The sequence below is a fragment of the Athene noctua genome, chromosome 2 (assembly GCF_965140245.1).
Source record: "Athene noctua chromosome 2, bAthNoc1.hap1.1, whole genome shotgun sequence".
In the NCBI taxonomy this organism is placed as follows: domain Eukaryota; kingdom Metazoa; phylum Chordata; class Aves; order Strigiformes; family Strigidae; genus Athene; species Athene noctua.
Genome location: NC_134038.1, coordinates 52,542,822 through 52,566,932, shown reverse-complemented (window position 1 = coordinate 52,566,932; position 24,111 = coordinate 52,542,822). Strand labels below are relative to the sequence as shown.

The window sequence follows — 24,111 nt, the reverse complement described above, 5'->3', positions numbered from 1 at the left end:
GCTCTGTGACTGCGGGGGTGGCTATGGATGATGATGGATACTTGCCTCCTTGCCAAGACCAACAGAATGGCTGGGTCTTGCCCTACCTCTTCAGGCATCAATGGAGCATCATCTTCTACTGGACCTTTCTTTCCTTGCATTCCTCAGACATTTATGGGTCCCTCCCCTTGTTTCCCCATGAGTTTGAGGCATTAAGACAGCTAAACTGAACCTTTGCCATACACTAGATCTTCCCATACACCAACTAAACCTGACTGATAAGGAGTAGGGAGCACAGCCCAGCTCTCGTTAGAGTTGCAGTGAAAGGAATGCTCCATTCCCCATAAGGAGGAGTGCCAAATTGATCTATATATACAGTGGTGTCTTATACTTGAATTTCAGACTGTTGTACTGTCAAATTTCAAATTCCAGATGGGAAATGGTAGTTTATATATGGAGCTTAGCGGTCATTTGGGTTAGGGACACCTGAGCTTGGACTCTGAACCCAAATGGAAGGGCTGTTGCCTCTCCATCAAGAGGGACAGATGGGTTGTCAATGATTTCTTTTTAAATGGTGAAACACTGACCTAAGCCACGTGATGAGCTCGTGCAGCAGCACTCACTGAACAGAAGTATTTGAAGGTTAGGATTGTCCTGTAGATCAAATGAGTTTGTGATTTCTTTACATTTTCTTATGTCAGCCAGTATCTGTTCATTGCCTGCTCTTTGTTTCCCCAGGTTCCCTGGCAGACAACGGCGTGAGCTCCTCGAGTGCTGCTGACAAGTGTCAGAAGCAAGCACCGTCACTTAACTTTCAGACTGTGGCGCACAGCTCAGTAGATGAGGGAACTTACCCCACTTTCACAGCCGGAGAGACCCTGAAACAAGAATGCGACTCCCTGGGTAACCAGATGGCGAGCAGCACCACTTCGAAATTATCATCGCTGCCTTCGGTCTCCCAGACATTTCGGTGGCCTGCCCATTCAGCCAAAGACAGCAAGGCTCTCCGTGTTGCACTGCCACGCATCGTCATCCTGTCGAAAGCTGCCTACTGTCTCCTGAGCTCACAGAAGAGTGGGAATTTGCCTTCCTCCTCTTCCCTCCTGCCTCATGCGGATGTGTCTTGGCTGAGCTCTCTGAGGCCTCTGCTTCACAAGGACATGAACAGTGAAGAGCAGTCTCTCTACTACAGGCAGTGGACGACAGCCCGACAGCACCACGCGGACTTCAGCAATCAGAGTGAGACGTCTGGCTCGAGGAGTTTTCACCCCAGGCGGCTGCTTTTGACAGGACCACCGCAAGTAAGAGAACAGTTCCTTCCTTTTGCCTTATAGCAGGATGAGAAGACCGATGATGAGGACTGCAGAATGTACTGTAAAGGCACCCTGCAAGGTTGCATGCAGCAATGTATTCTGAGGTCAAAATTCAGTCAAGTTTTAAGGTTAAGCCCATGCTGGAAGTGGTCAGGAGAGGAAAGGTGATTCTGTGTGTCATGTTTTAGCCTAGATGAAGTAAGCTTGGATGGCACTGGGCATAAAACTGCCGTGAGTGTATTAGTAGAGAAAAAGCTATCACTGCCAATTTCCCTGCTTACAAAAGTGATAGAGGCTGTGGGCCAGGTTTTGCTTGCAAATCAATTTTCTAACACTATTCAGCATAATGGGGAATATTACGTCTTGTTATGTTTTCAGGCAGAGCTAGAATGGGGTAAACGCAAAGGTATTTTTTCTGAAGCACATCCTTCCTTCATATTAGTTTAAGTTGGGATTTGGATTTTTTTCCATCTCTGGCTCAGGTGGGAAAGACTGGCTCATACTTGCAGTTCCTAAGGATTCTTTTCCGCATGCTGATCCGGTTGCTGGAAGTAGATGTGTATGATGAAGAAGAGATTAATGCCAGTAAGTATTTAGTAGTCATTCTTAATATGTGTTATGAAGAGCCTCTGTCACATATTATTCAGCAGTGACAAATTTCCAGGGTCACGGAAAGACTACCTACCACTTGTCCTGTTCATTAGTGTGTAGCTAGACTTACTGTAGGGGTCTGCATATATTTAAATATAGATAAAAAAACCCATAAATTTTATATTGGGCTTTGGTGAGAACTTTTAAATGTATTTTGGATTGATACAACTGGATAGAACTAAAATGAAAGCGAGCACACAACTGTAAATGGTCATCATCTGCCAATGTTATTTCTCCTTGTTAGTTTTTAAGCACTGACTGCTTTTAAGCAGACCAGACATTTAAGAACATTTTGTTTCTGGCCAAAACATCACTAATATTTATGATTATTATTATTTATGTTTATTATTATTTAAGTATAAGTAAGATACCAGTTTTCAGTAAGACTATCTTCTGTCTGCAGTTTACAGATCTTACGCTGAGGAGAAAGGGGAGGGGGAACCTCTTTGGATTTGCATTGATTTGTCAGATCTCAGAGGTACATTAGCTGCTGTGGCAGGATTTCACCTTAAGACATACAAACCCTTTTAAAAGTTAATTCTCTTCAGGACTATCTTCACATAACTGTGGTTTTGTAGTGAAGATAACGCCATGATGCATAAATGTCATGATCATTAGACTGGCATCCTGAAAATTTAGTTGTTGTCAAACCTTTGAAAAGACTAATTTGTAATTCTGCTCAGAAAGTGCTATTAAGCGGGGGGAAAAAAAACCAAACGTATTTTCCTTTGACTTGAAGCTTTGGGGGCTGTTGTTCTCTCATTATTTGATCTCAAGTACTTCAAAAACTTAAGATGAAACATCAGAATGTAAGAGAAGTTCTGCGTCATGCCATCTGGCCTGTTGTGATCACAGCAACATGTCACATCCCTGCCAGGAATGCATGGAACTCCATCAGAAGAGCAGTTTGGGTTTGTTTGAGGTTTTTGGTTGGGGCTTTTTTGCTCCCCACTACTTGTATTTTAATGCTTTTCCAGAGCCTGACTGCTCTGATCGCTGAAACCGTTATTTTGTTCTCTAACCCAAAGATGTTCCTGTCCCAATTATAAACATTCTCTTTGGGACCAAAGAAAATATGAATTGAAATTAAAATACTTTCTGTTTTCTTTGATGTTTGCTTCTGTAGTGTAGTTAGGCAGCAATCTTACCCCCTCGCAGTGTTTGTCTATGTAGCCTGGATCTTCTTACAAATGACAGGCTTTTTATTCTCATTATCGGTTTAGTAGCTCTCGCCCTGCACATCTATTTTCCATTTATCCTTCTGTTACATGGGTGACCAGAACTGGATGAGGTATTCTGCAGGATGTTTAACCAACCCAGTGTACAATAGCTCCAGTATTCCCCTGACCCCACTGAAAGCCCCATGACTGATGAAACATGGTCTTTTCCATTCTCCCGTTTCACTGGCACTGATGTGTAGCTTGTACTTGTGGGTTCCTCTGCAACTCAGTTGTTGCCAACTGAGGTGCTCCCAACCTGCTGCAGAAATGCTTTTTATTAGTCCTTGATTATACATATGACTTTTTTTTTTTTTTTTTTGTTAAATATCATACAGTTTCTGTTGTTACAGTTTTCGAGGGCATTGAATTCTTTACGGAGAAGGAATCAAAGATCATCCAGAATGACAGCAACTCTTAGAGTGTGCCACCAGCAAACTTAGCCAATTTTTTTGAGTTGGTCACATTAGTGAAAATATTAAACAGTATGTCCCTCTACTGATCTTTTAACTTCATCAGTAATCTCCGTCTGCCTTAATGCTTACAATGTTACATGCAGCCATCTTCTGTTTAATCAACTTTTTCAATTTAGAGACCATTCACTGTCTCCATTTTCTTCAGCTATATTAATAATTTGTGATACAGTATCTTATCAAATACTTCACTAAAGTCCAAAAGGATAAGATGCATTGCATTTCCTTTGTTCAGAGAAATAGATATATCATAGCTGTATAATGAAAGTATCACAGGATTTCTTTGGTCCACCCATGTTGCATTTTATTACATTTTTCATTTACCTCAATATCTGTATTTTCTTTGCCCTCCCCAAGTTTGGAGTATTACCAAGATCAAAGTAATGGACCCAGAGCTCCTGTGTCTCCTCTTAAATGGTGATAATATATGTGCTACACTTGCATTGAAATCAGTCTTCTGCCTGATTTCACATGCCTGTTCTTTCAGGAAACTGGCAAGGAGATTATTCTTTCTCTGTTTTTTGAGTGCGTATCAAGATTTTAGAGGGGGTTTTTTTACATCTTGGCTTATAGTAAACCTTTTGTTCCCTTGAAAACATAATCGTCAAAGTAAAAAGAAAATAACAAATTTATTTTAATGTATATAGTTGAGGTGATACAGTAAAGAAAATTGTTATTTTTTTAAAGCACTTTTCTGAGGTCTATCTCAGCTTGACATTTGGCAAAGCTTATTCTATCTCACACTTGTTGACATTTAAGACAAAACTTCATTCACTGGTAAGGTTTTTCCATTCTCATGGACTTTGTTCTTAGTGTCCTTTTTGATGTAGTCCCTCTGAAGCCCCTTTCTCCTGGTGTTTTTATTTTGCTTAGCATGCTGGTTACTGGTTGTTTGGCAACTGCAATTCCAAAAAGTCCAAGTCTTATTCAGAGGCAAGTTCCCTGGTTTTCTCAGGCCATCTGACTTTGAGTGAGCTTTCTCAGGATTTGTCTGTATGGACAAACTAATATGCCTCACCTGATGGGTGGAATATGTTAATTTGATCATGACACAGTGCCAGTGAGATTAATGGCCTCTGAAGTGATGCTGGCTCACATCCTATTGGGTCAGTCTGGGTAGGGTGAGCATGTGCTTGACTGTAGACCCAACCTTTGTTTCATCTGAATTTGCTTTTCTAAAATCAGTAACCTCAGTTACACACCTACTGTTGTGTGTTCTTCCATCTCATTTTAAGTTGAATTGGATCATTGTTCAAGCTGCAGTCCAAGGTTGTTTTCTTTGGCCAGTGCTTTCTAATGTTCCAATTACTTACGCTTGATTTTTTACTTTAGACTTACCTCTGTTGGATCAAAGCAAAGAAGTTCCAGTTGATCCTTGCTGGCCATACCCCATTCTCTGACAGGAATGTATCTTATTTACCCAGTACTCCTCATGCCACCACAGTGAGACTCGAGACTACACCTGTATCTTCTGCACAGATAGGATCATTCATTTGAGCATTTTATGCTTAAACCAGAGTGAATTAAACCTCAGCAGCTGAGCAGAAAGATACCTATGAGGCTCCTTTTCCTGCATGCAGTTTCCAAGGAGTTGCCATTTCTTTGAAATGGCTTTGTGTGGATTATAATTTAATTTTGGTAATACTTATGATGTTCAAAGATGTCAGTGTGTGTGTGCACACCTGTGTGAGTTTCTGTGCCATTGTAGATCAGCAAACATCACATAAACACCATTCAGTGGGTATCTGATAACTGCTTACCTGAAGTGTGTTGTTGCAGATCATACAGAAAACAGTGAAATTACTCAGTCTAGCAATGACCACTGGCCAGACATTGAGATCTTCAGCAAAATGTCTTTTGACCTGAGTGTACATGACCCCAAGTACAGAACTATAAGTCCCGTATACACAGAACAACTCTCAAGAGTGAAACAAGGTAAGTAAAATGTAGAGTTTTTTAGGAATACTTTCCTACAAAGAATCGGTTTTCATTAGTTTGCTCAAATACATGAATTCACAGGAGCCTTTAATCTCCAAAATTACATGGAACAAAACAACTTGTGTGTTCTTTACAACTGTTACTGGGATCACAGTCGCTGTTTTTTTAACACAGAAAATTTCTGTTATTTATTTTCTTTGTGCACAGAAACAAGCAAAGAAACAAAATCAGAGGAACCTAAGAAAAGGGAGACTGTGTCCATGATGTTGACTAAATATGCAGCTTACAATACATTCCATCACTGTGAGCAGTGCCATCAGTATATGGACATTAATCCTGCCGCACAGGTTGGTGTCAAGGTTCAAGGGTAAACTGCATACTTGGCTTTTCTGTGGGCTCTCCAGGCATACTGCTCTGGTCTCAGGACTCACGCTTTCACCTTCCCTGAGATGGAATTGTTTAATTCTTCCATTCTCAGAGGAGATATTGAGCCACAGACCCTGGACCATCAACTGTGTCTGCAGTGTTCTGCACGAGCAGTTCTTCTCCCCAGCTGCCTCTGACAAAGGGTGAATATTGTGACTAGTTATCCCAAGCCAAAGCATTATTCAGCCTGCCCAGAGGGTTTGCAGTATCTCATGGGAGAGGACTGTAAAATTGAGAGATGCTTGTCTTACCTAAATGCCAGCCATCCACACCTGTGGTGCAAGACTGGAAGGCCTGCTTCTTCCTTCTCATGCAGTAGCTTATGAGTCACTGAACAAAAATTATTATTTTTAACTGTTCAGTTAAAAAGCTTTTGATCTCTAAAACAAACAGTTATGCTTTCAGGAGACTGGCAGGTAAGATTATTCCTGGTTAATAGCTCAGACATTATTTCTTAACCACCACCAACACATTACTTGGAAGTTTCTTATCTCAATTTGTTCTTTCCTTGCTTGCTAATCTTTTCCAACAGCTCGCTCTTAAGCTAACACAGCGCAGACACACTGACCTGGAAATGTACAATGTCAGTTACTATGGAGCAGCACCAGCAGGTCTGATTTAAACCTCATGCTTCATTAAGTACGTTGACACAAGCAAACCCAAAGGACATCTGTTGTTCCCTCCACTCATCTTTGTGCATGTGGTCAAACAGAACAGCTAGTAATAAATATAATTATCTACTTGTATGTGCAAGTGTGAGTTGTGTATATATAATTACGATAATTGAACTCAGAGAAATTACACATCCAAAGGGGAGTCATTGGATAGCAGGCATTATGAAGGGCGAGAGATTCTTCAGTGCTTTAAAAGAACCTAAATAAAGCCCCTTTCATTCTTCATCTTTACTTATGCTGATTATTTCAATTCTGTAGTTAAGGTTATAGAAAGATGACTGCTAAGAATAAGTGATGTGACCCTGTAGTGAGATGGGTGCTTCTGCAGAGTGAAATCTTACCAGATACGTAGGCGCTTTGTATACACTTACATGGTTCAGTGAAGCACTGTGCAAACTTAAGCTCACCCAGATTCTTCACAGCCTTGTTAATGGCATGGCCTGCCTTGGTTACCTCGCTGCTTAGAAGAGTATTACCACACGAAAAATAACTGTACAAATTGCAGCCGTGCTGCTGCTGAGGTGTCTGAATGGCAGCACGTTCTGCTGTGTAGGCCACACCCACATGCTACACTGTTCATTGGATCTTTTGGGAAAATTATGTGGATGGTTTGTTTCCTAGCATACATATTTTTCACTTCCCCTTGTAAATATTAATAAATAACTTCAACTTCCAGTCTGGCCAAAGATAATTAGTGGTACTGAAAGCTGATTCTTTTAATAGAAAGGCCAGTTACGTGCCTAAGCAATGTGGCTTATGGTAGAGGAAAATGAGAATATAATAGAATTAACTATAGTTATTGAAAGAGAATGTTTTGGATGTTCTTCTCTGGTGGCTTCCGGTGTTGTGACTGTAAGAGCAGGTTGCCATATACTCCTTATGTATTACCTGATTGCAAATTTATATTTTTTTTTTTTTGTATACAGATATCTGATTCGACTCTGCACGCATTCACGTTTTCATCCTCGATGCTAGGAGAAGAGGTTCAACTGCATTTTATAATCCCCAAGTCCAAAGAGAACCATTTTGTCTTCAGCAAGCAGGGGAAACATCTAGAAAGTATGCGTCTCCCACTCGTTTCTGACAAGGTGTGTGTGCTGCTCTTAGCCATCTGCTGGCTACATATGCTGAATGCAGTCAACTTGACACACATTTGCAAATTAGTGGTGGTTGGCTGAGGGGGTGTTCTGTTTTCTTTGTTTTAAAGTCCTTTGCATAATTCTTGCCTGACTGTCCTTAGAACTGGAGGATTGTTTTGAGGACAATCATCTCTTCTTGATTCCTATGTCCAGTTCATATGTGTTGCAATGATCAATAATCTTAAAATCCAATTTAAACAATAAATAAATTCCATACCAAGAATGACCCGCTTTTTACCTAATGTTGCCAAAATATCTCCTGTTCCAGCAGAATTTGAATGCAGTCAAGAGTCCTATCTTCACTCCGTCGAGTGGACGTCATGAACATGGACTCTTGAACCTCTACCATGCCATGGAAGGCATCAGCCACCTTCACCTTCTTGTAGTCAAGGAGTATGAAATGCCACTCTACCGTAAATACTGGCCCAACCACATCATGCTTGTCCTGCCGGGCATGTTCAACAATGCTGGCGTTGGTAAGAAACACCATCAAAGCATTGCCTTGAAGAGAGCAAAATCCGTGTTGGATAATGTGGCTCATGTTGTCAAAGGGAACATTGCAGCAGCTCCTCACATTCATGCTGTGATAATAACAGCAGTATCTGTGCTAAATACAATGGTGTGTAAGAACTGCTGTTAGGGACATAGAATATATGTCTGTATCGATTGCTGCCTTCTCAATTTAAAATCTGATCTTTTGTAGGCCATATTCACTCATTTTACTCAGCCTTGCTGTGTGAATGTTCATTCTAGACATTCTACACATGATTTTTCAAATTACAAGTTTTTCAATTAGCTGAAGCTAATTATTAACTACAGCTGAACACTGGGAGCTTGAACTTTGGACTTCATTTTCATGGTTGCTGAGTTTTTCTTGAAGGAGGTTTTAAGTAGCTTCAGTTTTAGAATTCAGCCCCTTCTGGGTTCAAGTTCTTTATTAATGCCCACAAAAATCATCTTCTGCATGAAGAGTCTCTTAAAAGGTCCAGTCTTTTTGGTATCAGCCTTTTAGATTTACTCACACTAAAAAAGAGACATACTGATCTCTTTTTAAACTAAGATGTTATGAGCACTAATTTCATAAAGGGTAAAGATTCCAGATGTTCATGTAGCCTTTCTCTCGGCAGAGAGAGTGATAAAGTCTAATAAAGACCTCTGTGTGTCTTCTTTATGGTGTTTTCTCAGGTGCTGCCAGGTTTCTTATTAAGGAACTTTCCTACCACAATCTAGAACTGGAACGAAACCGCTTGGAGGAACTGGGAGTCAAGCGCCAGTGCGTGTGGCCATTTATCGTGGTCATGGATGACTCCTGCGTCTTGTGGAACATGCACAGCGTCCACGAACAGTCGAGGTAAGTAACCACCCAGCACTGGACTCCCTGCACTGATCCAGCACAGGCAGCAGCACATCTGCGACTTAGGCTCATCTTTAGCGTCTGACGGGGTATGAAAGACCAGACAGCTAGAAAAGTTGGGCAGCTGGAGCTGCTGGTAAGTACTGAAAATACTGCTAAGCAAAAGTAGCTTTCGGCAGGGCCTCTCAGAGGTCGTTGTTCACTCAGTTATTATTCAGATAGCCCAGGAACTGTACGCTTGGACATTAGATATATTGCCTAAAATGCAAAAAATCAGCTCTTCCACTCAGAGCAGTAGGAAAGCCGTAGATTTGTCTTGTTGACCACCAACATCCAACCTCTGCTGTTGAACACTTCCACCTGGCTCTACCCTTACATCCGTGTCTCACATTCAGGACCATTAACAAACCTCTGCTTATGCTTGTTCTTTGCCTAAAGCCGCTCTTGCTCTTAGTGACTATTTGAGTGATTTCTTAATATGTTGTTTCCCTGATCTGTTTTGATTCGATTTGTATTTCTCAATGAAAACAGTTTCTTTTGGGAACTGTAGCTTTTTAGAAGGCATTAAGCTCTTGCTCTTCTCAGTGCTTATGCTGTCCATTATGGAGAAAATAGCCTTCCAGAACTGGTGCGTAAGGTGATTCCTTTCCTCTTTCTAAATTGCTGTGTAAGACCTTATTCTGCTGAAAGGCCCATTTTCTTATAATGACTAAATTGATGGGATATGATTAGTTGACTGTTATTTAAAAAGTTTCCATTTATGTATGTATTTTTACAGCATCTAATGTAAACACTCTCAATGGAATTTCTTGGTCATTTGGATACACATATATTTATATTTATGCAGTGTAACATATAAAAATAGTAAGACACGTTTGTAAGTTGTGTATGGTCATGTTTTGCAGCCAGTCCCTGGAGCCTGGGGGTTCCAGCAAGAATGTGTCTCTGAAGAGTGTCCTCCAACACATTGAAGCCACCCCCAAAATTGTTCATTATGCAATCCTGGGTGTTCAGAAATGGAACAGCAAGCTGAATGCCAGAAAAGCAAAGGCTCCATTCTCCAGGTGCCACGTGCGTGATTTTATACTGCTCAACATAGACCTGACCCAGAATGTGCAATATGATCTAAACAGGTAGGCAATATATATATGTGTCGTAAAATAATACGCTGGCATGGTAAGAATCTTGTCACCCTATTTCCAAATGGTGTCAGGATAAACAGAAAGATCCTGTTTAAGTTAACAAGCGCACGATCACAAAAATAAAGCAGAGAGTGATGTATGTTACATTTGAATGAATAAGGCATCAAAATAAACTCACCATCAGCCAGAAGAACAGGGAGAGACAGGCTACAGGGCAAGGGCAAGGGAGGGCTACAGAAGACTGAAAAGGCAGGGGGCAAAGAAGAAACTTCAGGGGGAAAAAAAAAAGTAACCAGGAGACCAAAGTTAGAAGAAAGAAGCCAAAATGCAGCAGTCACAGGAAGAGTGTGGAGCTTCCAGAGCAGCCCTGTAAGAGGCTCCTGCCTAAGAACAAGAGTATAGGAAAGGGTTGAGCCATTTTGGTGTCAAATGCTATGAGGAGGGATTCCTTGTATTTCCTTCAGCGTCAGCTATCCTCCCTGTTGTCACTTGAGTTTCCAATAAAAACAGATGAATAAACTTTCTACTGTTTCCTTCCTTTTTTTTCCCCTCCTCACCTAACTCCATCCTAAAGTACTTGCAATAAAGCACTGTTATCATGGGGCTTTACTTCTAGTTTTCATCACAGACTGAAGCAATATCCAATTCCCACCCTCCCCAGCCAAGTGAGTTTAGAATAAACCCTGTCTTTGCTGGCCACAGACTGGCCCTCGGGCATCTCATCCTGGTCTCCTGCTGCTGTTTTCAGCGATCCTGAGTGAGGAATTGTAGCCTGCCAGTGCAAGGCGGGGCCTGGTGTGGCCTGCAGAGTTCTTGATTTCACATTCTCTGGCTGATTGAATCATGAGATGGGAATCAGCCTGCAGAAGTGAGCAATCCTATCATAATAGCACAGGATAAACATTACTTCTCAGATGGTTTGTCTCCCATAGCCAAATATTTATCAAAGCCGCATTTATCCCCTGATTCCAGTTCATAGAAAAACTGGCTTGTTCACAAACAAAGGCTGGTCACTGCAGAGCTTCTGTCAGTTCTAACATATGTATGAAAAAGAACCAAAAAAAAGAAAAAAAGACAGAAGGGTGGGGAGGAAATGATTGATGCCAGCACATGACGAGGATGAGAAGGCTAGCCAGACTTGGTATGGGGAAGAAGCATAGGGACGCACTGAAAAGTGAAGATTTCTTTGGTCTTAAGATGACCAGAGGTTGCTTTCCTTCACCAGGAGCACGTTGAAGGAATGAGTCTTCGGAGCTGTGTAGAGAATTTGTATAGGCACCATATCAGATGGTCTCCAAAAATCTGTGCTGAGCCCGTTCCAGTGCATTTCAGCAGTGGGGTGTGAATGCTTGTTCATACACGGCAGCCACACAGCTGTTTTAGTGATCTTGTGTTTAATGTCCAGGTATTTCTGTGAAGATGTAGATTTTAATCTGCGGACGAACAGCAGCGGCCTGCTCATCTGCCGCTTCAACAACTTCAGTGTCATGAAGAAACATATTCAGGTTGGAGGACAAAAGGACTTTGTCGTTAAGCCAAAAATCATGGTGAGTGTGGATGTATGCTCTGTCATGCATTAAAGGTAAAATCAGGACCTGTTTCCCCTAGAAATACCGAATTCTCATCTTTTAGCTTTATTTTGACATCTTACATTCATGGCCTACCCTGTGTCAGGGCTATCACAACAGAAATAGAAAACAATAAATATTTCGCTAATTATAAATTACTGACAAACCTCCTCCTAAACTATTAGAAGATTGGGCTTGGATTGGAAAGAGTTTGGTCTAGCTATTCAGTAGTATCGCTAACAGAGGAAGAATTTGCAGACATACACTGTGATCAAAAGCAGGCATGTTGTACTTGGACCCAGTTTTAGTAATTTTAGCATAGCCACTAGTTTCCAGTGTTTGCTGGTTTGTGATGACTTTCAGTCCTTGCTGACAAAAAGAGACCTGAAGAAAGGCTTTTTTTAAAAAAAAAAAAAAAAAAAAAATCACCCCTGTATTTCAGATTTAACTGACCAAACCCTGGATTTGAGTATTTTGGGAGGTCATTTTCTGAATTTTCCTTTTCTTGTGGTTGCAGTGCAATCTGTTGTGATGGACTGGCCTATGAGAAAACTCCACAGAAAACGTTTTCTGTGGGTGACTCCACCAAGGATGTCATTTCCTATACTGTCCAGGAGTAAGGCAGGATGAAGGGCATTGTGACAATTTGAACTCCCTGTTTTACGTCCCTTCTTTAGGCAACCAGATATTCACAGAAGTACTTGGCAACCACAGAACAAGTAATTTATTTCTGTTCCATGGTGCTATGTCAAAATCAAGTGGGGATTTTTGATTCTTTCCCCCAGCCTTCTTTCCCTTCCTGCCCTGTCATGGTGATCCCTTCCCCAGCTAGAGGAACTCCTGCAGAGAAGATTCCCTGAGTAGGTGGGTTAAAAGGGGCTCCCCTTGGTTTCATTGCAGGTTTCAGACAGCCTGGCACCAATATTGCCTCTTCAGTACGTCTGCGCCCCTGACAGTGAGCATACGTTGTTGGCAGCCCCATCTCAGTTCCTCCTGGAGAAATTCCTTCAACATGCAACATACAAACTCTTCCCAAAGGCCATTCATAACTTCAAGAACCCGGTATTGGCCATCGACTGCTACCTGAACATCGGACTCGAGGTACAAAATATTTGCAGGGATAATGGGGACGAGTAAATGCAAACCTTTACTTCAACATCTTTCTTGTGTTGAAAACCCCTTCTCTTATGAATCCTCAGCATCAAGGACTTTGGTCTCAAACAGTGACACTCTGCTGTTGGAACTAAAGAACCAACTCCACTGGAAGAGCTGGTGTTGAAGCCGCCTAGCTGGCAAGACCAGACATTTGTGATGGATTGATGTGATTTGCAAAGGAATTGTGTATGTCTGTCTGAAATAATATTTCATATGAAGCAAAGACCCCAAAATGATGCCATTCTTGACAGAACATGGTGTGCTGCATAGTCTGTACAAAAACTACTACCAAATTTTTTAGATCGCTGTCCTTTTATACAGCTTTTTATGATCTGTGTTTGATTTGTCCTTGCAACAAACTTGTTTTGGATGAGAGAGTTTCTGATAGGACCCTTTTCTGGTGACTTGCTTCACTGATGGACAAAGCTCACCCTTTGTAATGCAGCTCTCCTTTTAGATGTTTTTTATGAATCTGGGTTTCTAGGTAAACTAGGTTTTTGCAAATTTGTCTTAGATGTCTCTAGGTAGGGAGATCAGATTTTTTTTACCCCATTGGTCAGTTTGAACTGGGTCTGAAGTAGGGTGAAAGTCTAACAAGGGTTTTGTTCTGACATTTTATGGAGGTCAGTGGCAAGACAGAGAAGAAACCCTTTGATACTGAACAGCCATCACGGCACTGAAACACAGAGGAGCCCCAGTGCTGGGAACCACTTAGTTGATGCTTGCAGTCAGCAAGAGAAGACGTGCACTGGCACAGAGGATTTCAGGCTTCAGCAGTTTCAGTACTCATGGAGTTGCTTACTGTATTTGACAAATGTATCCTCGTTAGAACCACCTATATAATCTTAACAGTTGTTATAAGCAGGTAATTCACATAGAAGCAGAAAATCAAACTGAATTACAGAGGGACCTGAAATAACGTATTGCAGACTTGGTGACCAAATCTGAATCTAGAAGTTTGTCCCACGTGTTATTTCCTACAAGAAGTTTGCTCAGTACTGCATTCTTGTTGGATTCTATTTTTACCATCAGCATCTGACTTGTCACTAAGTTATATTCTCCACTTAAAGTCATACCTAGACATTCCTACCGCAGAAATGCTTCCTTTCTTCTCCCCTTCATTTCAGGTGGCTATATGCTATATTAGCTCTCGCCCTCACTCAGTCAATGTCAACTGTGAAGGAGTGTTCTTCAGCGGACTTCTGCTCTATCTCTGCGACTCCTTCGTTGGTGCAGACCTCCTCAAGCGGTTCAGGTTTCTGAAAGGTAATCTCACTGCTCTGCTGGGCATCCCGGGTGCTTTCCTGCCAAGTAACATCACGGAGGAAAAGGGAAAGGTAGAGGAATAACGAGCTTCATTAAACAGCTCCATTATTTTCACAGTTAGTGCTGCCATTGTTTTCAAAATAAATAGATGGAGTATTTATTTTGGGAGTGTGTAAAACTCCCATTCCTGTTGGCAATAAGTGCAAGGAATTGAACCTTTGCTAAGCTGTGGTAAATTATATTAATTAAATTATTTTAAAGTGACATCAAATAGGTGCAGAAAACCAAGGATACATGGAAATCGTGCAGTCAGCAACTTGAGGGTTTAGAGAATAGACCTTACTGATGAAGGTGAGAAATTTTGCTCAAGTTATCAGTCTATAATGGCAATAACTATTCAGTCTTGTAGATAAGGGCAGCTCTTAGCTGCAGGATAAATTTTATAAACCTCATTAAAATCTTTCTTCATCATTTTATCTTAATACTAACAAATAGCAAATTGCCATAGGTCGTGCAGAGTGAGGATAGTGCATGTGCAGGGGGCCAGTGGGGGTCACCCCGACCCAGTCCCAAGAGCTGCGTTTCAGAGTTTGGTCCTGCACCCAGTTAGGCCCCCCCAGTGCAGGGGCAGCGCAGGAAGGTGCAGCAGCCGCAGTGGGGATGGTGCTGCCATCGCCAAGCCCCCAGAGCTGCCAGAGGGGCTGCTTCGTTTGTTGTTTCTTGGGCAAGGGGCAGTTTCTTCCCAAAAACAGGCAGTGGGTGCCTTCCCCTGCTCAGATCAGGCTGAGGAGGAATCTGAACCTGAGCTCTCTGTGTATTGGGTGCATGGGCTGCAGCACAGAACAGAGGAAGCCCTGAGCTCTCCTGCTCCTTCAGTGACTCTACAGACTGGTAACACCAGGTGGAAGGAAGCTTGCAAGTGTGTTAAACCAGAGAAATTAGGGATTTGGTTTGTTATTCCCCTTGCAGTGCTTTACCAAGGGGAGCTCTCATACTTAAGGGAAGTTATAGCAGACTTTCTCAGGAGTCAGCTGTGGGACTGACTGGGGTTTGACTTAATAGTTTCATCATTGACCTTGTACAAACCCAAATATCCCATGGAAAAAAAAGTAGGCCTTATTCTTTTGGCATAATTATCAGTAGTGATTTTAGGATTTTTGATTTAAGTTAACGTTCTCCCTGCTATGGTCGATGATACTAACACCTATCGCAGGTATACAGAGCAGAGCCCACACCACCACGCTCAGTGTCTCCCTGTCCCTGCCTTCCTGCAACCAGACACATGCGCCTCTGTCCCAGGGCCTAGGCCAGCCAGCTGTTGATAGACTCTTGTAACACTTCATTTTTCCTACCTAGCAGTGAAGATTTCTGTAAAATATCTTAAGAAAATAAATGAAGGAGATGTTATTGTACCTGAGAATCTAATGTGCTTTTCAATTGAAGGTGCCACCCTCTGTGTCATATGTCAAGACAGAAGCTCGTTACGGCAGACAATAGTCCGGTTGGAGTTGGAGGATGAGTGGCAGTTCCGACTTCGGGATGAGTTTCAAACTGCTAACAGTAGTGATGACAAACCACTCTATTTTCTTACTGGACGCCATATATAGAAACTTCGCTAAGACACCACTAATGAAGAAAAAAAAGAACTTTTTTTTTAAAAAAAGTACAATCACTGTGGAGCAAAGTGCAACCAATATTTATCTAGACTGCTCTAAAGGATTCCCCACAATTCTGAAGTAGTCTTTATTCCTAGGCATAAAATTATCACATCAGTTATGATTTAAAGCATCCTGGATTCCACTTATTTTCACATCAGTCACAACCACTGACACTAATCACACAGCCAACCAAGCCGGAGGATCCAGGAAGAGGACGTAATTTGGTTGAGGAAGAATCCTTTTTAGTTTCAGCTGAGCTAGGGGAAGAAGCTGCTCTCAGCAGCTGCTACCTTGAATGTGTCACATGAAACGCAACCCAGCATGTGGAATTTGTTGAAGATACGTGGAGGAGAACCCACCGTGTATCTTCAGCTCTGTACTCTGGTACAGGAATACTCAGGGGTTTGAAACTACACTATAACGTAGATATTTGTATTAAAAGGAATAGTCACGTTCTCTGTGCAGTGTTAGTTTAAAATTTGTAATTGTGTATGTATTGAAACTGTCTTTGGCAAAATTTCCACAGGTGTTCAAAGTTTACTACTTAAACCTGAACAAATCAGCACATGCAGGGCAGGCACTGTGCACCCAGGTTCTCCCAGCACCGCTATTTCACCCCATTTGGCACCTCCTCCACGACTCCAGGGACAAGGCAAAAGGCTGCTCATAGATGCTCTCTCCTCAGTTAGAGACCAGAATAACTTGCCAGCAAATCCCCTTGAGTTTCTCACTCTCATCAAAGCTTTGAAAACCTGTGGTCCGTCCTGCTTTGCATATGGGAACACGTCCTACGTACGTCCGGTGCCTTTGTGGTGGGCCGTATGCAACTTGCTCCCTGTGCCCTTGTTGCTGGGCTCGGGCGGGCTGCAGCGTGGCGCTGAGGTCTTTCATGTCATACCCCTGCGGGAAGCGACACACCAAACAACGTGCAGGAGGGCGATGATGCCTGAGCTGGATCTGAGAGAAGCAGAAGGTGGTTTACAATAGCTCCAGCGGGGAGAAGTCTCAGGGACCTGGGACTACTCAGGAGAGACTCTGTCCAGAAGCAAAGATCGTTGAATGCATCACCTAACACTGTCAGCCCTTTATTTTTTGATTAACTTCTGTAAATATTGGTTGTAGTGGTAGTCACACGTTGTTCTACTTACAAGCCTATTACCGATGCTTGTTGTTTCCAGAATGAACTCGGCGCAGCAGCATTTGGTTGTCAGGGTTAAATCGTAGCAGTACTCTGTTTGACTCACACAGCTACCATGGGCTACCCCACTGAGGTTTCCATATAAAAAAAAAAAGCCCAACACTTTGCTGCACATCGTGACCCCTTTATTACAAAGAAAAAGGCAGCGTGTTCTTAGAAGCAATTCAGGAATATCAATTTACTCCCCCCAAAGCAATGAAATTAACACATCTTTATACTTGACCTGCAACTCATTGGAGAAGGACCTGCCAAAGCTGCATTTCTTTTTTAATGCATAGTGTTAATTAAGCAACTTTTTTTATCTTGTGAAAAGAGATGTTTACAGATGAAAAAACATAATATATTCGACAGAGGCTAAAGGAAAATGGTTTGCATATGTCTGTGTTAATGTAGCTTAACTCTGACGCTGTAAATTTAGCAAATTTCAGATGAACAACCCATTTCTGTACATTTATTTTTTATTTTCCTTCAGACAGAACCTGCCTTATCTGTTTTAACACTTGGAAGGAGTAGGGATATGAAGGATGCTTATTGAAGCCTTAGATACACACCTGAATGTATACCGGTGGTTCTGGTTTTGCCAGAAGGGCTCAAGGCCAACCCTGAGTCTTAGTGTGGTGCAGAAGTTTCAGGTATTACGTGTTCAAAAATGGTTTCCTTTCTGTTTGTGTATTTGATGTTTGCACTAAGTTCTTAAAATTCCAGGTGCTGAGACTACTCTGAGGGGTTATCCCTCTGGTGAAGCAGTGCGAAACTGTCCGGAAGGTTGAGAATGCAGTCACAAAGTCAGCGTGTATTTGCCTGCCTTGCCCAAATGACAGTAAACCCGTTTCCGTAACTCTTTCTGTGTGGAAATAGGGAGTTTTGGTAACACTCTGGCCAGAGCGCACTGCACCAGCTCAAATGCTTCAGCTGTCAGGCCTGGGAAGGAGACCCGTATTTGGCATCTAGGTTAGTGCTGTTCCGTTTTGGTTTTAAGCCTCACCCTCAAGGCCATTCTTATGAATGTATTCAACTGGCCAGCATTATATTTTACCTGTAGATGTTCTTGTCTATTCACAGGTTAAATTTGAATGTAAACTAAGATTTAAAGAATCATATGCAGATGCTTTTTGCTTAACTTATGTAATTGCTTTTTGTGACTTTTGGAAGAGGGTTAAAAAATGTTGCTTTCCTAGTGTAAAGTTTTCTTAACCAAAAACTTGGTGAATTTAGCTTCACTAGTCAGTCTACCTCATGTTATTGTTTATGAACTGAACTGTTGTGGCTATGGTATGTTTATAATGTGCTTTCATTAAATTTGAATATATTAAGTTACCATTTAAGACTGCCTCTCTCTTCACTGGCTCTCTGCGAAGGACACACACTTTTTCTCTCTCTTCACACACAACAGCACTTGCCCCGGAGAAGCCCACCTTGTACTGCTAACGTGAACCTCACTTGCTGATTCTGTCGAGTTAACTTGGTGTAACGCTGCCAGCATTGGAGATGTTTCACACTGGGTACCTCTGGGAGAGTAGCTTTGTTTCAGACAAACATGAGGGAGGGGGTAAACAACTTGTAAATGCCAACTCTCAGCCCCCTTCAGTAGAAGCAGGTGAAAAAGGCACACCTCGGTATTGCTCCTCAGCCCTGCTTGCCTTCCAGGGATTGCCGGGGGGGGTGTGTGAACCCATAGTGCTGTTCTGACAGAGCCCTTTACCGTCGGCTCCCAATCCCTGTGAAAATTGCAAGTCGCAGCTTGGAAGCAGCAGCCTCTACGCCCCCGTTCAGCTACTTCAGTTTTAAGTACCCTGAATAACGTTTCAGAGGTGGTGTGAGCTCTTTGCTTTAGCTCCAGACCAAGGTTAAGGACAGCACAACACAAATAAGTGTATCCTAATCGCACATAGGTTCCAAAATTAAAACAAACCTTAAGTTTAAATTTAAACAAATCTTTCCCATCTTATACTGGGGTTTCAAGCTATTATTCAAGGCTGCAGGCATCACCTCTCACCTTGCTGTAAAGTCTGTATCGGGATGGTGTTGATGCAGATCCTCGGGATGTGATGCAAATGCACGTTGTCACAAAGGGAATTCTGATCCAAACCGGAACGCATGCAGCAACTGTTCTCCAGGGGCTGCTTCAAAACACACGCTGCCAAAGGTAATATTTCACACACAAAAGTATGAAATACACAAAGGTTCATTCACACTTAGTATCAATACGGAGTAACTTTAAAAAAGCTATCAAGTATTTTATTTTTAATCTATCTACATTATGTACAGATCAAGAAAGGCCACAGCAGTTTTTCAACATACAAACCCTTTAAAAGAGAAGAGATTTATGAAGGAGTGACAAGTATCAAAGTGAAGTCCACTAACAAAGGTATATACTCAGTACAGTACTTGAAGAAAAATGACGAGTACACCAGTCCTCAGGGTTTGCATTCCACCTTTTACTCTACAGCTAACCTGGGAGAGAAAGGGACGGGGGGTAGCACAAGTTTCCGACGCTGCCCACACCCAGCAGTCTCCCTTACACCCAGGAGCACCCAGAAGGTCCCTGTACAGTCTGCGAGGGTTGTTACCCACGATGACTGCATCCCAACGCTTCCTGCCTCGATGCAATAGAGCACAGTCTTGAACTCTGCCAAGCGAGCAACCGTTAACGGCCTCACCCAAGCGCTGAGCTGGAGGCAGGAGATCAGCATTACAGTACCAAGCAGCACTGGTATATCACCACGTTAAGAACTTCAGCGTGTACTCATCAGTGAGACCAGAGTCTTTGCATTAGCTTACAGTCCACTATGAACAAGTTTCTGCTGCATGTAAACATGACTAACTAGATAAAATACAATCAAACTTTTGTAAAAGTTAATAAAATATCTTTCTTTTAAAAAAACAAAGTTAGCCTATTACTGCATTGTTTACAATTTTAATAAAATAGTACAACCTTTTGGTTGTTACCAGTCCTGAGTTCACTGTAATAAAAATGGCCCTGGCTTCTGCTGAAGGTCTGCACCCACTCAGTGCGTTTTGGCAGAAGTCTCCCAATAAAAAGGGAATTCCTTCAAGAGCAGTTAAGTCTGGTGCTGTCCATTGAGGAAGTTGTATACCAGGAACTGGCCGGTGCCACAGTACTGCGTTGCAAAGAGTTTTCCATCTGGAGTGGGGTCAGAGAAAGCAATTTCTTCTTTACTTAAGTATGAGCCATATATGAAGTTGCTCCTGTTTAAAAGGGGAGAGAAAAAAAAATTACCCTTGGTGAATAGCACAAGAATATTTATGCTATTAGGCCACAAACCATTAAGTAAGTGGCACGGACATTTAAAAGGAAGAAGCTCTTCTATCAGGGGGAAGATGTCTCTATTTATATCTGTTTCTATAAGCTATCTCCTCCTTCCAAATGGCAAGGAGGCTCACTTGTCTGCGAGGGTTTTTATAAGGTTTTGGTATTTTAGAAAGAAGTGTTCGTACAGAGCAATTACTTGCAAGTTGCATCAAAAGTTCAATTTCGGAGTTTAAAAAAAGTTTGAATTCATTCCAACTATTTCTTCATAGAAAAGAGACTGCTAGGACTATGACTACAATCACTCGGAATGAAAACATAAGCTACAAACAAGTTAGGGTGCTTACAGAGGGGGCTGAAAGGACCTGATGAAATATCAAGTTCCTGGTTTAAAAAAAAAAAAACATTTGACATTTGGATGAGAGCACATCTTGGATTAATTTAGAACATCTATGAACACAACTTCAAGGCATAATTCGTAAGTAATACACTTTCAGTAATAGCTATACAAAAAGGAAGATTCAATTTGCTTAACTTCTTAATGAAAATATTTTATGTATGTTTTATTCTTATTTGAAGAAAGAAGAGAATCTAGGGATACCACTGTACTTTTGTGGATGACTATGTGAGCAAATTTACAAAATTGATCTCAGGCTTTAAGACCTCGATCAAGGGAAGGAGGATGTAATGTCTATCCTCAGAAACAAAAGAAACTCCCATTAGAGTTTTTTAATGCCTTTAAAATAAACTCACATGTACTTGCAGAGCAAGTAAGAACTTCAGTCATACAGACATCTCCATTAAATCTTGAGGAAAGGACAACAGGAACAAAATCCTTAATTATTACCAGCTTTATTCCCTTCTCTTTAGTGCATTGAGGAAGGTGATTTTGCAAGGTTCTTAACACTGCCTGATCAGGTTTTTGGACACCAGGTCAGCTGTGGAAGCTCCAGTGACATGGGGCAGACATTCTCAAAACGGACTTAGGAGTCTGCTAGGATGCCTTCAGCGTTTTGAAATCAGGATTTATCTGGCTACACCATTCAAACTACCTTTTCTACGAAAGACATTTTGGTTGAAGTTTCACTGGCAGCTGAGCAGATCTAACTAGAAGCACGAGACACACAAAGCAATAAATGTCTTGGACTGAGTTATGTCTAAAACATGTAATGGGAACTATTTTTATATTACCTAAGACACTCTATCATCCGAGAAGCAATCTTCTTTCGACGCATCATGCTGAATACCCATATTCGACTAATCCCACAAATAGCAGGTTCTGGAGAGGTTGAACAGCACCATGCTTTCTGTCTTTCAAATATGACTTTCTCGTTTTCTGAACTGACTTCTGGAACCTTCTCTTCTATAACTCTGTAGCCCTGCAGGTGATGTAGAAAGTATTTGTCACTTTATAAAAGCATCACTAATCACTGAACAAAATAATTCTTGTGCCATTTCTTTCAGTGAAATATACTTATTTGCTAAAATGCTTTACCAAAAAGACTGCATATTTGTGTCTCATTTAATTTCTCTTAACAGTTTCAAAACTGGAACAGATGATAAAAGATTAAACAAAAAACCCTCTAAAGCTTATCCAATTTAAAATAATAGCAACAAGTAATCCAATTCTTATTACCACTGACATTAAAGTGTTTGCAGCAATTTCTCTGACTTTGATACTGTTTTGTTTTTTGTCTTCTACTCCCAACAGACTGTAGAAAACATCAGTTTACAAGGGAACAGACAGAATATGCAACAAAGTTCTGACATCAGTTTTTAGTACTGCAAGTAGCAGCACAACTTCTTTTCCTGCTCTCCACTGCAGTCCTACCCTCTGCTTCTGTTCACCATGGAGATGTTTGACCCCTTGGTGCTTCAACTCAATCCTACAGAGTACCCACTTTTTCATCCACATGGCATTTCTGCTAGGCAGGGAGTTGAATCTGCTTGTCAACAAGCAGAAGGAGGGCCAGAGCTAGAATAACAGAGGAAGAAAAATTCCACCTTTCAGCTGCAGACAGTTCTTAGATGAGCAGATCTGAGCCAAGTATGACGCCATACGTGTGTCTCAGCTCAGTGTCAACTATACAAAAATGAACAGCTACAGTTCAGAATGGTCTACAACCAGAAGTCTCCTCCTCTCTGGAAAAGGCATACCGGAATACTTATTTGCTAAATGCTAGACTTAAACTCCTAGGTAATTCTGTAGTTTCAGAATGTCTGAAGAACACAGTCACTAAGCACTGACACAGATTGCCTTTCTCAATCCAATCACTTACCCACTGGATATGTTCTGCAATTAAACAGCCGATAACTTTTTTGTCATTAGAAATAAAAAGAAGAGTTTTAGTTCTAGAATAACACATGAGCGGAGCTTGCTGAAATCCCAAGTCATTGTCTACCATTTCTCTAATTTCTTCAACCTGTCAAAATAAGTTTAAATGCCGTATAAGAAACACATGTAAACATACATTTGTATAACCTTACATAAAAATTACAGATTTTCAAAAACGGACTAAGGTTTCTAGAACACTGGAAGCTATTTCAAAAGTTAAGGACTATCCTAAGTACCCTGCAATATATCAGTCCACAAAAATGTTCCTTAAATCATACTCGGCTGGAAACAGGAAGAGATCTCTAAGTCTGCTTCCATTAAGTCCAAACTCCAATTAGTCAAAGACTAATAAAGAGAACACAGATAATCAAAGTGTGGACTCTGATATTCTAAAAGTAAATGAGCTCTGTGCCAGAAGTTAGACTGGCTTAACTGAAGGTTTTCTGTCTGTTATTTTTAAAATCTTGAAAGAACTAATCCATTAAGGGTTTTGAGCAGATGACAGCAAGCACAGTGCCAAGACAGCTAGAAAATGTACGCATTTGTTGCAAAGGAATGAATAACTGTCATCTCTTTTCTCAAGCTTTCTCCTCTTCCATTAGCTTTGCAAAGTGTAACTGAAAGTAAAAATAAAATTTTGTTTAATATTAGTAAGTTTAGGTGAAATATATAAGATCCAGCATGAATGTGAACAAAAGCTTGTGCATGAGCTGAGATTTTACTGGGGGCTTCTTGCACCTACACCCCGGCACTGAAACAGCCTCTATCACCCCTCTATCATCTCGTATGAGACAGAAATAAGGTGGCCATAAGCTTCTTTAATGCCTGCTGCAGTTACATTAGTAAAGCAAAACTAGAATTACTGATGCTATGAATATATGAAGTTAGTACTGATCAAATGAAAATAGTGTTAAAAAACTCTTTTAAAGTAACACTTAAAAGGCATGGTATCAGTCACTCTCTACTTTCTCATGTAATCTTCAGGTACCAGCCTTTTCATGACAAGACCCAATTTGAAACACTAAGTAACCATTCTTGAAGCCAGTCATCCACAGTGGTGACAGCTGTAGATTCTCTCAACTTTAACCATACTAATGGATAGTATAGTTCTATCTATAGTAGTTAGAACTATAACTATATATAGTTATAGTTCTATAGATAGAACTATAACTATATATAGTTCTATCTATAATAGTTCTACAGAGAACTCTATCCTAAGTGATTTCATTTGCTACAAACTTCCTCTCCTCTGCCCCACTTAGGTATTTTATGTAATTTTTTCTTCAGCCATTTTAGTAAAAAATTAATGTGCAATGAATGTACTAAAATTAAGGTAATACCACCAGAGAAACAA

General features: G+C 41.2%; 2 protein-coding genes across 11 annotated transcripts in view; one reads left to right on the top strand and one right to left on the bottom strand.

Moving 5' to 3' along the window:
* GREB1L (GREB1 like retinoic acid receptor coactivator) overlaps positions 1-18,476 on the top strand; it is a 144,872-nt gene extending 126,396 nt beyond the window's left edge. For 6 of the 9 annotated variants that reach the window (XM_074899110.1, XM_074899107.1, XM_074899112.1 and 3 more), the window contains 12 exons: positions 718-1,280; positions 1,775-1,877; positions 5,413-5,568; positions 5,779-5,918; positions 7,598-7,759; positions 8,079-8,286; positions 8,996-9,161; positions 10,070-10,297; positions 11,712-11,853; positions 12,775-12,975; positions 14,157-14,295; positions 15,739-18,476. In XM_074899110.1, coding sequence (XP_074755211.1) covers positions 718-1,280; positions 1,775-1,877; positions 5,413-5,568; positions 5,779-5,918; positions 7,598-7,759; positions 8,079-8,286; positions 8,996-9,161; positions 10,070-10,297; positions 11,712-11,853; positions 12,775-12,975; positions 14,157-14,295; positions 15,739-15,902 — 2,372 coding nt within the window. In that variant the 3' untranslated portion in view covers positions 15,903-18,476. The remainder of the gene's footprint in view (positions 1-717; positions 1,281-1,774; positions 1,878-5,412; positions 5,569-5,778; positions 5,919-7,597; positions 7,760-8,078; positions 8,287-8,995; positions 9,162-10,069; positions 10,298-11,711; positions 11,854-12,774; positions 12,976-14,156; positions 14,296-15,738) is intronic. The other 3 variants (XM_074899111.1, XM_074899106.1, XM_074899113.1) reach the window with 2 other exon arrangements.
* Positions 18,477-19,373: 897 nt separating this feature from the next.
* ESCO1 (establishment of sister chromatid cohesion N-acetyltransferase 1) overlaps positions 19,374-24,111 on the bottom strand; it is a 32,918-nt gene continuing 28,180 nt past the window's right edge. The window contains exons 10-12 of one of the 2 annotated variants that reach the window (XM_074899102.1): positions 22,702-22,845; positions 21,614-21,801; positions 19,374-20,361 (exon numbers count right to left, since the gene is read on the bottom strand). In XM_074899102.1, the coding sequence (XP_074755203.1) occupies positions 20,214-20,361; positions 21,614-21,801; positions 22,702-22,845 (480 nt within the window). In that variant the 3' untranslated portion in view covers positions 19,374-20,213. Of the gene's footprint in view, positions 20,362-21,613; positions 21,802-22,701; positions 22,846-24,111 lie in introns of those variants that run through there. The other variant, XR_012633121.1, reaches the window with a different exon arrangement.